The sequence below is a fragment of the Hippocampus comes genome, unplaced genomic scaffold (genome assembly GCF_001891065.2).
Source record: "Hippocampus comes isolate QL1 unplaced genomic scaffold, H_comes_QL1_v1.1 scaffold67, whole genome shotgun sequence".
Classification (NCBI taxonomy): domain Eukaryota; kingdom Metazoa; phylum Chordata; class Actinopteri; order Syngnathiformes; family Syngnathidae; genus Hippocampus; species Hippocampus comes.
In genome coordinates, this window is record NW_017805221.1 from 1,178,033 (window position 1) to 1,191,879 (window position 13,847).

General features: G+C 44.3%; 2 protein-coding genes across 4 annotated transcripts in view; one reads left to right on the plus strand and one right to left on the minus strand.

The window, feature by feature from the left end:
- Positions 1-3,004: 3,004 nt before the first annotated feature.
- On the minus strand, positions 3,005-9,841 carry flcn (folliculin). 2 transcript variants are annotated; one of them, XM_019869066.1, is made up of 12 exons: positions 9,624-9,841; positions 9,311-9,517; positions 8,796-8,954; positions 8,465-8,686; positions 8,066-8,232; positions 7,312-7,403; positions 6,208-6,347; positions 5,990-6,103; positions 4,782-4,905; positions 3,940-4,062; positions 3,549-3,651; positions 3,005-3,462 (listed from the first exon to the last, which is right to left on the minus strand). In XM_019869066.1, exons 2-12 carry the CDS (start codon positions 9,515-9,517, stop codon positions 3,255-3,257), a joined length of 1,659 nt encoding a protein of 552 aa, XP_019724625.1. In that variant the 5' UTR covers positions 9,624-9,841; the 3' UTR covers positions 3,005-3,254. The 2 variants fall into 2 exon arrangements, with proteins under 2 accessions (XP_019724625.1, XP_019724626.1); XM_019869067.1 differs by having other exon boundaries at positions 8,808-8,954; positions 9,624-9,840.
- A 153-nt stretch (positions 9,842-9,994) lies between these two features.
- Positions 9,995-13,847, plus strand: part of leng9 (leukocyte receptor cluster (LRC) member 9) — a 6,528-nt gene continuing 2,675 nt past the window's right edge. Inside the window, exons 1-6 of one of the 2 annotated variants that reach the window (XM_019869068.1) lie at positions 9,995-10,087; positions 10,340-10,446; positions 11,848-11,974; positions 12,813-12,940; positions 13,034-13,360; positions 13,509-13,671. In XM_019869068.1, coding sequence (XP_019724627.1) covers positions 10,005-10,087; positions 10,340-10,446; positions 11,848-11,974; positions 12,813-12,940; positions 13,034-13,360; positions 13,509-13,671 — 935 coding nt within the window. In that variant the 5' untranslated portion in view covers positions 9,995-10,004. Of the gene's footprint in view, positions 10,088-10,179; positions 10,247-10,339; positions 10,447-11,847; positions 11,975-12,812; positions 12,941-13,033; positions 13,361-13,508; positions 13,672-13,847 lie in introns of those variants that run through there. The other variant, XM_019869070.1, reaches the window with a different exon arrangement.

Genomic DNA, 13,847 nt, shown 5'->3' on the forward strand with positions numbered 1-13,847 from the left:
CCCCCCACCCAACTCCGACACCTCTGAACATTTCTCTCCCAGCGGGGCCTGCGTGTGCGCAACGTCCGCCTGCTTCATCATCCTCACATGATCCAAGGATGGAAATCGGGATATTTCTCCAACGGCAAAAGTGTTGCAACACAGCCCAAACTTGCAAGTCACCATGTGACTGCTATCCAGCCTTTTCAATGAAGCGCCACCGATTGAAAGCGTTTGGGGAGTTTAGTCGAGATCCACTCCTCACTAGTTAGACAAACAAGACGACGAGTTGGACAACAAGGGAACACGCGTAGAATTACTCCGTCTTACCAACAACGCCACCCCCCCCGCACTTTAATGGCACTTTAGCCCACAAGAAGTGGCAGTTAGAGTATGACTTTGCATTCTTAAAAGGGCTCGGTGAATCGCGGGAGTTACGTTCCAAAAAGAACGCGTAATACGTGAAATCCGTGAAGTAGTCATCTTTATTTATTTTTTTACAATTACAGTATGACAAATACAATACTGTATTGAATGAAATTAAATCTTAAACATTTTTCAGACCCAAGCTTCTAAAAAAATATTTATATTTTAAAATGTATATATATATATATATATATAAACGTTTTCTATCAAACAACTGACAGTTTCTAGAAATACTGTACACAACGTTTCGTGGACATTGTGGGTTTTGTCATGGAGAAAATTTGGCAAGCTGTGGAGGGAAGCGGCGTGGAGGATGTTGACATTGGTCCCTTCGCCAATCAGGATGCAGAACACAATGCACGTTGAAATGCAACTGACAAATATAGTCGTTGATGGCAGTCATGGGTCCAGCGAGTGTGCAGAAATGTCATACAGCAGTGGAATAAAGGTGACTCGTAAGACACCGTTGGTCTAACTACTTTTCATCAAGCCATTCGAGCATTTATTGGCTAACCTTGATATTCTTCTTAAAGTACATATACGACAAGCTTTTTGTCCTTGGCATGCACATTTGGAGCAGTACGCAATTTTGAGTCCGTCAAAACGTGAGGTTCTCCTACTGATGTGCCAAAATGGCCACACTTGTGTCCAAAAATGTCACACAGTCATCAAACTTTAATGAAATGTTTCTAGTATCAGTCAAGTATCTTCCTAGTGGGATAAAAGAGTATTCGTATATGGACCTTTGAGAGATCGAGGATATCAAATTCATGCCCAAAGAACTTTCCATTTGCGATGCTTCATTGTAGCGCTGTCTTGCACTTTGCTAGTAAGTACTTGTAGTGTGCGGATGTCAACTAGTGCACAGTTTTGCCTCCTGAGAAAATTGTCTTTTCTAGTGAGGACAAAGACTATCCGAACATGTGTACCTGAAACTGGCTATCAAGCATATGAAAGAAATGCTGAAAATAGCTTGCCATGAAGCAGTTTTGAGTAGTCGACACGGGAGATGTTGTCTTACTTGTCGATAACATCTCGTTGACACGCTCAGGTTCCCTAAAGTTATGACGCCTGAGGCATCATGACTGATGTGAGGAAATCCTCAAATCACAAACAAGTTTTTCCCTCAACAATAGTCCTTTAAAAAATAAGAGCCTCCCAATGAAATAAAGCAACGTGGAAAATTCCCCCAAAGGAATCGTGACAGTGTGACCTCTGCACCTACGCTGGATCTAAATCATGTGTGTAAAATATTCTGGCCCTTCTTTACTGTTGGATCCTTGCATGCATATTTGTGGAGTAAATATGCAAGTGATTAGCGGAACCAGCGCAAATGGCAACCCAGCCTCTTCTTATTGAACCTTGTTAAACAGAAACACATTCACGAATGCGTTCACTTTCACCGGTGACATACCATTTACACAGGTACACCCCCCACCCCACCCCCGCTCCGGCCCTCAAGTGTAATTTCAACAGCCGTATGTTTTGACTTATTTTTATTGACAAAATGTGCACACATCAGCATATGTAGTAAAGCATTATTTTTATTAAAAAAAAAAGGAGTCCAAGATGTGGTTCATTAAGAATATGGCTGCCAGGGGTCATCTAGCTGGGAATTCGTAACATGCAAACAATGTGCTCCCTCTAAGAGTCAAGTAGAACCAGACAAAGCGTCTCCTTAAATCAATTTTGATTTGCAGTGTGCGCAAGGCCTTAAAAAAGTGCGTGGGAGAAGCATTCCTCCTCCGTTTCATTCCCTCGGTTTCTTCTTTGCCACAAGAGGGCACAAATTGTGGAACAACAACAACAAAAAAATCAATCACGGCCAGTTTGGAAAACTACGGAAGCCTATTGCTGCCACACTAGGAAAACCATACTACGACCCTCCGCGAGGCAACTTGTTCACATTTTTTTATCTTTCACGTTTTTACGTGGTAATTGTCATGTGTTTAGATCATAATTGTCACGTTTTTAACATGATAGTTTTCACGTTTTACATAATAAGTATGAAGTTTTTATATTAGAATTTTTACGTTTTTACATATTTATCACGTTTTTAAATGACATAAGTTTCGTGTTTTTTTTTCCTCCTGGTGTGGCAGCAATACGATTCCGTAGTAGAAAACAAGGGCAGATTCAGACTCACTGCAAAAAACTCAACTAGAAAATTTTGCTGGCATCCCAGATTAAAAAAAAAAGGAGGATAAACAGTGTTATCATTTAATAAAGTAGGAAACATAAATACTGTATCAATATGCTACACTGAAATTAAAAGCGACAAGAGACCAATGGGTACAGTTGTATCAAGACTTACCTACGTGTATATAAATCTCGACAGGTGTTTAGATTTTCAAAGGATCGCTCTGACATCATCCAACAAGGCTCTGGAGGCTGACCATCTGAGCCCGCAGGCTACTCGCGTGGCCTTTGGGGACCACATGTTGCTGACCCCTGCGCTGAAGAATCCATCACGTGAGCAATGCTATTCATGTGTGTACCGCGCCTCTCGCCCCAAACTCTGCTGCGATAGACTCCTATTTATCCGTCACCTCAATGAGGATAAGTGCTGTCGAAAATGGATCCAATGACATCATTCAAGTCCGTTCAATCATTTTATTACCAAAGCAACCAACAAGCATAATAAATTAAAATGGACGTATTTGTACAATTCCAATAGAAAAATACACAAGTCTAATCTCATATGCACAAATTCTCATAACTTTGGGGAAAAACCAGGGTGTCCATTCAATTCTTGTAAAGAGAAGCAAATGGTGACAACCGTGAAAGGATTCTTTACTTTCACTTTCCTTTCTCCAGTACAATAACTTCATTGAGTCTTTCAGTCTTCGTCACTGGCTGGGGCTCCTATCCCCTCCCCGGACGGCACTCATCAGATGGCTCTTGTATGTTTTGCTGAGTCCCGTCATCCAGAACTTGAGCAGCCTCACGTTGTCCTCCTCGCCGGGCCCCGTAGTGCCGAGCAGAGCCAGAACCTTCTGGGTGTCCTCCCTGCCTCGCCCGTCCACTTTGGAAAATTTGAAGAGCACTTTGACCTTGCTGAAAGTGGGAGCGGGGAACACGTCGTTATGAGTTGAGGGCTGACACGGGCGAACCAGAGTCAAAAGCAACTGGCGGTATCTCACTTCATCCACTCCTCCTTCAAACAGAGCAGACAGTGGGACACTACGTCCACCGACAGGTTCTCGTTGGACAGCGCCACCTCAAGTTTGTTGAGTAACGTCGGGCCTGGATGAGGAACACACATTGTCACATGGCAGTCTTTGGAATTTGAAAAAATGCTGGGGCTCAAATTTTTCTGAATGTTGAGTAGGACAAAGATGTGCTTTTTGGTTCTCCTCACGAGGGTTTGTTTGGTCATCATTTTGTGGTGGCTCATTTTGCGAGACAGTTTTCCACGGGGATGAAGAAAATTTCATGTCGATCTGCTCAGCTAGGTGCAAGATATCATAGCCGCGCGGCGGGTGCAGCTGTGAGCGCACGTGACACCTGATCGTCACAACACGGGATGCTCACCTCTGTCTGTGGGTTGGGTGTTGGCACTGCTCATGTTGAATTGGTAAAGCGAGCAGATATTGTCTTCTGTCGGTGGGCTTGGGCAGCCTGTCTCTGAGCTGACGTCCACCAGCACTGAAAATTCTACGGGGACCAAACAGGAGGAAGACAACTCGTTGTAACTAAACTGACTTCATCCACCTTTTAATACCACCAACTATGCCACGTATATCGTTTGGAGTAGTTGAGAAAAAAAAAACATTAAAGAAAAGACATCATATTCACCAGAAATGGTGACTATCAAATGTACGAATGGGGACAGACGGGATTTGCTGGTCGAAATTGGCTGTAACAAGTTTTTGCTCTGACCAACCAATCAGAGGACAGAAAAAAGCCGACATCTTCAAGGGCCGGCTCACTGGCCTTGTGAGCACGAATTCGATATTTGATTGGCTAATGAAACACTCTCGTTACAAATATGGTTGAAGATAATTCCGCCAAAATCAACATTCACGTACTACAAACTTTTCTTTCTTTTTTTTTTTTTTTTTTTTTTATGTGATGAAAGTCGAGTTGCCCCTGACTAGCTGATGATTATGTTTATGCAGAACATGCATGGAAGGACACACGAGCGTGCATGTGGGTGAAGGCTTGCTTTCTGTCAAGTGGGAAAAAAAAAAAAATCCTTTGCACGTGTCATTGCGACAAGACTATGAAATGAAGAGAGTAGAATGCTGGACATAAAATACAGTTTCACGAAACACATTTAGATGGCAAATGCAGGTGAGCGGTTCGGTTCGCATTTAGGCCTCCAAATGACTTGTGGATACTGAGAATTGAACCTCCCCGTGCTTGTGTTTCACCTGACGAGATGACATGGGCTGGAATGGCCACATCTGGGCTCAGACCCAGGAAGTTGCATTTGTAGGCCTCTTCATAGTGAGCGCTGTAGGGAATTGAACGCACACAGCCTACCGGCAGCAGTGCCTGATGGGAGAGACAGACAGACAGACAGAACATTTATTAGAGATTCTTGATCTCCACCGAATGGGCCGTGTACTCATATGCGAGAGTATTTTATATCACTAGTAGGGAGTAGCTGTCAACGACCGACGGCACGTGTTCGTACGAGTAATTTAGGCTACGAGTGTGTGACACGTGATGTTTAAAATACCAATGTCCGCTCTCGTGCTTCACTTCAAAAAATAAATTAAAAAAAAGGAAAATCACTGTAAGATGATAACAGCTGCGTGCTCTGGCTTGTCTCTGGAAGAAGCACGTCAGGGACACAAGTCGAGGCAAGGAACACATCAGGGTGGGGAAGGGTAACTCAATAATAATCTTATACCCACAGGCGGGAATTAATAACTATGTTCATAACAAATGCTGTCTTATGATCTGCCAGTCATTATCTTCGGGGGTTAGTCGTAAGCTTTCATAAAATGGTCTGGCTAACCTCCTTGGCAACTGGAAAAACATTTTTCCACATTGGGATCTGAAAGTGAACCCTTTATAAAACATGTTTCTGACGCAGTTGAAGTTTGAGAATGAATTAGGCGCCGCATACTCGGTCTGTCCGATTGAGCGTTAAAATAAAATGGCAGATTTTTTTTTTTCCAACAAAAATCCAATTTTCCATTTTAATCTTTTTTTCCCCCCCTATTGCTTACATAAAAAGCTTATTATTTCAAACAAATTTTGCTCACAACACAATCGCCTTCTGGGATTTGCTTTGTTTCTGATCTGATTCGCTGAAAAAGGCTCGATTGATTTCTGAAGTAAAAATTAAAATATTTGTATTGTTTACATGATTTGACGCTCTGCTGACTCATAGCCATCTAAAAGTTATGAATTTGGAATACCTTGATTGGAATAAAAAATTTATGAAGGTAGTTGAAATAATTTGGATACAGATCGGTGTGACTCAGAGTCATGTGCAAAAAAAAAAAAAATCTGATGAAATGTGATCGGGACCCACCTCATTGAAAGTTCCCTCCGCCCCCAGCGTCAGCTTCCACAGAAATAATCAAAGCAATGACTTCCACTGCAGTCAGCGCGCACACTTAAGTACCTTAAGTACCGTGAAAGCAGACTGGATGAGGCTGGGGTCGGCGCCTCGCCAGATGACCTGATTTCCCATGAGCACATGCCACGCCACCTGCCGAAAGTCAGCGGCCCCGAGCGCCTGCGTGGACGACGCAAACCAGACTGTGACTCACAAAAGCTCACGGCTCAGAGTCATGCGGCAGTGCTACGCAAACACAAACCGATTTGGGTTTTCATCTTTACCTGCCTCAAGTGCCTGAGTGACCGAAACTTGGGACCGGGCGACTCATCGTCGTGATCCACTTCACTGTCTAATTGGTGCCCCTGGGGCTTGGAAATGCCCCCTTCGGCTCCTTCCCAGCAGCTCAGTTCCTCCTCTTGTTCTTGGAGGAAGCAGATCAAATGCAAACTGAGGACGTGTTATCATGACAGAGGTGATATTCTCCAGAAAAAGCTCAGAAAGGCTGAGTGACTCACACTTGTTATGGCAAGCCGTGTGAGCATTTCTTCACAATCCCACTACAGTCGAATCTCGTTACAACGTACCTTCAGGGGCATAACGAATCTGTACGTTGGAACGGGAGTTCGTTGTCACCACTTCCAATAAAATGACAGCCAACTACGATGCATAATACAGTCTGAACATTTGTAAGTGTAACACAGGTGTCAACATGTCAATAACAAATACGTGGATAGGGACGTAATGCTTGTCACACGTCGCTCAGCAACAGAGGGGAATCCCGCGCCGTACATTTTGTTCCTAAGCGACGCGGCGGCGACAGTTAGCTTAGATTTGGTGCAATTACGCTCGGTTCAGACCGGACATGAAATATCGGGTAGCATTGCGTGTCTCGCCTGCTTTTGCTCCCCGTGCAACTAAACAAGGTTCCTTCGAGCGGAGGAGGGGATCCTTTGACAGACGGAAAAAAACAAAACAAACAAAAAAAAAACAACAGTGTGAACATTGCGAGTCAATGTGGTGCCTGGTGGTTGTGTTCTTACTTTGGCTAATGCCAAATGCTCCCTTGGGCGATGCTTCAACAGCTGCAAACAAGTCACTTCATGCTTTCTTCAACCATGAAGCAATTCTGTTGGTCTGGTTGGGTCAACGTATTTGATGCTTTATTGAAACTCACCCAGGTAAAATTTACGCCAACCGACAATGTCGTTTTTTGGTTTTTTTTCCCGACTAGTGCGCAAATTGGTCTTCTGAGTAGATGCACCTCAAACTACATCTGAAGGATACCGAACGAATGCTCAAGCAGGCATGCTCATCGACCGTATTTCCGAAAAAGACTCGGAATCACGATTGATGGCAAAACATATTGATTCCTGGACGTTTAGCACCTGTCTGTCTCTCGATGAGCACAAGCGTGTCTTCGGTGGGGGCCCCTTCCAGCAGTTTTTCCGTCAGACGACTACCGCAGGCCTTCAGCAGCCTGCGAAGAAGAATAACCACAAGTTTTAAGATGATTCACAGCTCAGCCGCGAAATGACAATCATGGTGACGTGACACCTCATTCTAAAAATGCTTCGTTTGGCTGTTTGCGAAAACACGAGCGCAATTGCGGGTCACTGAATACGGACTTTGTGGAAGCGTGCACGGTCATCTCTTGACAAGAGCTGATTTTAGTAACTCTTTACTGAAATGGGATATTCAGGAGGAACTCCTTTTGTATGAGTCCTGTTATCTGTGAACGTTAATGTTCCTTTTTTGGACATAATTCCTCATTGACTAAAACAAAACAAAAGAAAAAAAAAAGAAATAAACAAAAAAAGAAAAGCTCACATCAGTAAAGGCCAGCACTGTGGCCCTTTGAAGACAAATTGAAAATTGGACTGGTAAAAGAAAACAATCCCATCGCTCACAGAGATTGAATGACATCAGCCAGGGTTCAATTTTCTGAAGGCCGATAACATGAACATGGCACGTCGAGGCGGAAATCTGATTGGACAAACATCCAAATCCATTCACCGCAAGAGGTGAAGCCAAGAGAAATGCGTTGTCAATAAATCCAGGCAAATGCGTCGAACAACTATTGCAATTTCGAGCGGAACTGTCGTTCCGTGCTTGTGTTGGTGATGTGCGTGGCTGACGGACCAACTGAAGGAGGAGTGCAGGCTGGCCCACAGATTGGGATGCTGCGTGAGAGACGTGAGGGAGCGGGCTGCGTTGCCGCTCCTCTGGTGCGGGAACACCGCGGGAGAGAACACGCTGTTCATCCTCACCGCTCGCTGGGGGCAAACGCCTTGCTCGTTGTCAAACACCTAACGGAGTAGCACAAATAACAATGAGGTCATTCGATCGTCCTTGGGATGACAACTTTCGCGGCCGATAACTGATCAGTGGAAAATTATATGAATCAGTAGATTCAATGTGATTCCGGAGAAAGTTGTTCGCCCTGAGATACTTTTGGAGCCAATAAACGAATGCCCCCAATGAGCATTTGTGAAAACACGGTGTGTGATGACAGTCTGGAGAGAGCAAGGACAGGGTTACCTTCAGGGCGGTGCTTTGCAGACTCTGTATGGTCAGTCGGAGGTGGCGTAACAGAAAAGGCCAGGAGTTAATGAGGTAAATGCGGTCCATGGCCACCATGAGGATGCTGTACCAGCGCTGGAAGCCTCTAGCGAGGCTATCCTTGATGAAGAACGTGTGTGAGAACACAAAACCGTGTTGCTCGTCCCCGAAGAAAATTGGCCCTTCGCGCCCGGGGCACACCTTGGAAACAAAATGCACGAGGACGCTTGAGGACAAACAGAGGTGAACGTTCGACGTAGGGGTGCATGAGATGTGTGACTCACACACACACGTATACAAGTAGACATACGTCACCAGTTACCTCACAGCTGAGGCTGCGTACGCAAGCCTGGCGCACGATGCTGAAGAGCTGCGGCTCTCTGGGATGCTGGTGGCTCACAAAGCGAATGCCCGTCTCGTCGTCGATGCTCATGAAGCCTGGGTGGGATGCAGGGAGGGAGCGACACCCCTGTGAAGCAACGGGGAAGAGGAACACTGTGAGACACATGACAGAGTAGCTACAATCACAGAGAGGCGGTGGTGTCAGCGTTGCGGAAGTAACACAGTCACAGGAGCTATCACGTTTTGCTGAAACGCAGTCATGGTAAACCCTAACTAATAACCCTCTGATAACATGACACGACCTCTGCAATGCAAGTGACTTCTTTTTGATGTATAAACTGCTTATAAATTAATACTATTTAAGCTTGTCAGTGCAACCTCTTAATGTCACTCGGGTTATGTTTACATCTCAAATGGATCTCAAATCTTTTTTAATATCCATCAGGCAGGGTGAGCTAAACCCCCGCCCCTGACTGAGCTCACCTCACACATTTCTCCCCTTTGTGTGGCCGAACTGTTGGCCCTCATGGTGAGTCCTTCACCGTCCCGGTCAACATCTCTGTCCCCGGGCACTTCAACGCCTGCCAGGGAGGAAGGTGACGGCGACGGAGGGTGCAAAGCCTCGGTGCAGAACAGTGTACGCGGTCCATGGAGTTCACAAAAATGACAGAGAGCCACTAGCGCGTTCATCTAAACGGAGAGGAAACATCACTGTTTCAGTACAATTCAATTGAAAATTTAAATTAGCATGGGTGCATGACAGGGTTGTTACCACAATATTGACAGCTTGCCTTACCGTCGATAGAGGGAAGTTCACTTGAGACAGCTTTATAAAAGTACATCCATTATTCGCTGTTTCGCCCAAATAGGTCGCACAAAAATTAACATTTTGCCTGGGTCCAACCCAAAAATATGGGCTTATTGCTTGCAGCCGCACGAGCTTCTATTGTGTTTACCTCCGTGCTGTTTTGTAGCGCTAGCATGACGTCATATGAGTGACACAGAGTCACGCGCTCGAACTCGAAAACACGTGTTTGCGTTTTTCCCATTTTTTTCTTCAATTGTTACAAGTGCGAGTAAAATATTATAATTTCGTACTGCCTTCTACTCTCGTTGTTGTTTGATTGAAAATTCTGTTTTACACCACGTTTACAACGTTGCTTTTCGACCGAAATAAATGATTACTACATTACCCAGAATCCCCCACGGTATGACCATCTTGGGGTCAAGGTTGAGTTTAGGCGAAACTGCTTCGAAAAGGTTAGTAATGGAGCGAAACATTATTTTATGTTTGTCTTTAAAACTTTCAACGCTGTCTCGACGATATTATTGTGTATTTTAAGACTTATTAATTCGAGTATAGGCCCGTTTTGTTTCATGCCACTTCCGCGTTAGCCGCTGAGTTGTATTTAGCGTGAGGTGTGTCAGTTTCCGCGTGGGCGGCTGTCAAACAAAACAAGTTAAGGACAGTGAGTTGGCATTTTAACTAAGTCTTATCTTTTAAATGGACAGCATGGCGTCAGAATGTACAGGAGCTTCCTCACGCACAAAGAATGTTGCTGTACAAAGAGACACAAGCAGAGCAGAAGATCCAGCAGACACAGACAATGTCAAAACAGGTAAAGTAATAATACGTTTCATTCAGGGACATTCTTCAGAGGTGGGGAAAAGTACTCACACGCTAAGTAGAAATACAGATATTTGTGGAAAAAATGCTGTGATGAAAGTAGAAGTGCTGAGTGAACTATTCACTGAAGTAAAAAAGTACAAACTTGAAAATGGATTTCCACTCCATACGTACCTGTTTTGGTAGACTTCACAACACAAAATAGTTGACCTTTTTTGAGAAGAAAAAAAAGCAAAACAACATGAAGGAAATAAAGTGAAAAAAAATCATCAGAAAAATGAATACTTAAGTACCACTGGGAGACATGCAAATTCTACTGAGGTACAGTCACAAAATGTTTGTACTTTTTTTGGATACTGGTGTTGTTTATGGCTTCATATATGATGGCATGTATTGAAGTCTCGAAAACATATTTTCATACTAAACTACTTTACTGTTATGACAATTGAACATGTCATTTTTTTGTGATGGCAATACCTCAGGAAAACAGGCATGGATCACAGCAACCTTGTTCCGTGTGCGTTGTTGGGACTGCTGTCTGGAATTTGGAAGTGAATCAGGAGTCTCGTGTGTTGAGATAACATGAGTGTCACTCTGTATCAGTCTGTGCTTGTCTGACTAGGCTTAATTTAAAACAAAAAACAACAAAAAAAAAAAACCCACCCAAGACGTCTCCTCATTTTAGGCAGAATAACTTGACAATGTATCATTGACTGAGAAGTTCGGTAAACTTTTCACCCTTCAAAAATGTTTTTCAGGTCGAGGGTCATGTTCACTTTTTCTCTGGAAGTTGTTTTCCAGGATTTATGCTCTATGTATTGTAATTGTTTCCAGTCAGTCGTGTCACTTGGCTGATAGTGACGTCAGTCAAAGACCACATCTTTCACCAGGCATTGTACCAGTCCCCTGCAATAGTACAGCAATAGTCAGCCCAATTCCTTTCTTTGTTTGGTTTATATTTAAATCTGGATATGATATAAAACTTAGCACCTTCTTTTTGAACCCAGCCATTTGAGTGGGATTTTGCCTAACCAACATGAAAACCAGAGAGCCAAAGCTTCAGGAAAGATGTGTTTTGTTTTGTTTTTTTTCCATATGATTTTTACTCAACATTTTTCAACATACATATTTCAATGTAATCATGACTTTACTCCATTTTTATTATTTTTTTTGTATTTAAGTAAAGTGTTAATGTTTCAATTATACATAACGCTGCAATGGCTTACAATAACGATGAAGGTGCATTTTAGGAATAAAACCTCTGCCTATGTCCACTATGGTACTGTATTTTGATGGTGGTCACGATGGTGGTACTTGTAATTGTTGAGAGAATCAATATACAGTAGACATAGCGACACGTCTGTTGACCTCTGCGCCGTCTCTCCTCGTACAGCTCTGACAGATGAGAAAGGAGTCGACGTGTGCCCGTTCTTCCTGGAGGGAAAGTGTCACTTTGGTGCCAGATGTCGTATGGCTCACAGTTCAACCCGGCTGATCTGCGAAGTAACCAGCACCTCAGTGTAAGATTTCCGATTGTAATTTGGTTTCCTTTCCAACTTTCAGGGCAACTTCAATTACGCCGCCTTGTTAAGTCTCCTTTGATCGCCGAGCTTCTGATGCGAGTCTTTAAGCGCCATGCAAAGAAATTTGCAAACTATTACAGGAGAGCAGTACCTTGAAAGCAAAATTCACCAATTTAGGAGTTTGGAGATGTTGCTTGTCTGATTCGGTCCACCTTAGCGAGCAGTTAGTCGGTTAACTCCGGGTATACCTTGAAAATGCATCTTCCCTGGATGCCACCATTTTCAAAACGAGGCGTTTGAAATTCCCAAGCGAGAAGGAGAAGCCACGGACAAGATCAGCGCTCGTCTGCTGGCCAAGAGGAACCCCAGAAGCCCGTTAGCTCGCAAGCTAGCCGGGTGGAAAGTCTTCTGAGAACCTGATGACGTACTGTCAATTCAAGCCGTTGAATTGATCTATTGACACGGGCTGTGGTTTCACCTATTCGAAGCAGAGCCAAAGGCATGAGTAAGAACATCAATTTATATACCCGGTGAATTGTTTCTTTTTAAATAATTCAAATTTGACTGCCTTGTTCACAACCTCTCTGTGACGGATCAAATTTAGAGGGTATATTTAGTTTGGAGGTACTTTCAAGGATATCGTCAGGCGTACCTATTGGTGAGTCCAGTGGTGGCATAGTTTTATTTTCACAAGGTTGTGACAGAGAGAAAAGACACACAGAGCTTGGAGCAGATAAATGATTGTGTTCGATGTCTTCAAAATAACCGAATGCAAGATTTTGCACTGATCTGCGTGTTTAGACATTGATCTTGATTTTGTTTGTGTCCTTTGTAGTGACCCAGCAGTAGCTAGCGCAGACGCAATAATTCCTGAGCAGGAGGACAAATCTGATGAAGAAGTACAAAAGAAGAAGAAAGCCAACAGAAACAAAACGGCAAAAGCGAAAGAAAATGAGGCAAAAGGTCACTTTGATTGGATGTTTCCTTCAAGCTTTGCACCGTGTTGAGATTCTCTCAAACCTCAATACCATCTCGGTAACCCTGTTCTCCCCTCAGACGTCAATAAAAAGCCTCGCATGCGGACAGCCGACGACGTGATCTCTCGGATCCTCTGGGACCCCTCGGCGGACGCGTCCCAATTCGTTGTGGGCTATGTGGACCGTTACCTGGGCGTGCTGGAGCGCCCCTTCTGTGATTTTAACTGGGACACCAACCCATGTGACTGCGACTACGCCACGGAGCTGGCCCTGCCCAGACACAGGATCCAGTACTTTACCTACAGAGGGCACCGTGTCTGGGACCGCCACAGCAGGACTGACAGGGTGTTTGGCTCCACTGGTCAATCTTTGGCTCCCCCCTTTGGAGGGGAAGAGGAAGTCGGAGGTAAGCGAGGACTGGAGGACCCTATATTGCTACACTTACAAAGAGTAAATACGCGATTGCCATCATTTTTTTTTTTGGGGGGGGGGGTGCACACGATCTGATGACCAAGAGCAACAAGTGTAAGTGACTTTGTATCACCCGGAAACAGCAAGAGAGCAACCACCTGATGCTCTCGGCCAGAGAATGGAGTGTACCGACGCTGAGAACACACATCTGCAGGACGACAAGCACAGTGAGATGAACGCTCGCACCTCTGAGTCAGCGCAAGCCGGTCAGGCGTCGACAAGCGTTGCGGAGGAGGCTCCAAATAGGTCTGCTTTTCATCCGCTCTGAAAATAGATGACAAATCCCATCCAGCTCCCTTCTCCTCCTGGCACGTTCTTTTGCAAAGAGCGCCAAGTTAAAGTCACTCAATGAATTTTCACTTTTGTGAAACTACACACACACACACAAACACACACACACACACACACACACACACATACAC

Coding starts and splice junctions, on each gene's coding strand:
- flcn (XM_019869066.1), bottom strand. CDS start 9,517: ATGAACGCGCTAGTGGCTCTCTGTCATTTTTGTGAACTCCATGGACCG. Junction 8,955..9,310: donor AAAGGGGAGAAATGTGTGAG/GTGAGCTCAGTC, acceptor GTTGCTTCACAG/GGGTGTCGCTCCCTCCCTGC. Junction 7,404..8,065: donor CTGCACTCCTCCTTCAGTTG/GTCCGTCAGCCA, acceptor TCTTCTTCGCAG/GCTGCTGAAGGCCTGCGGTA.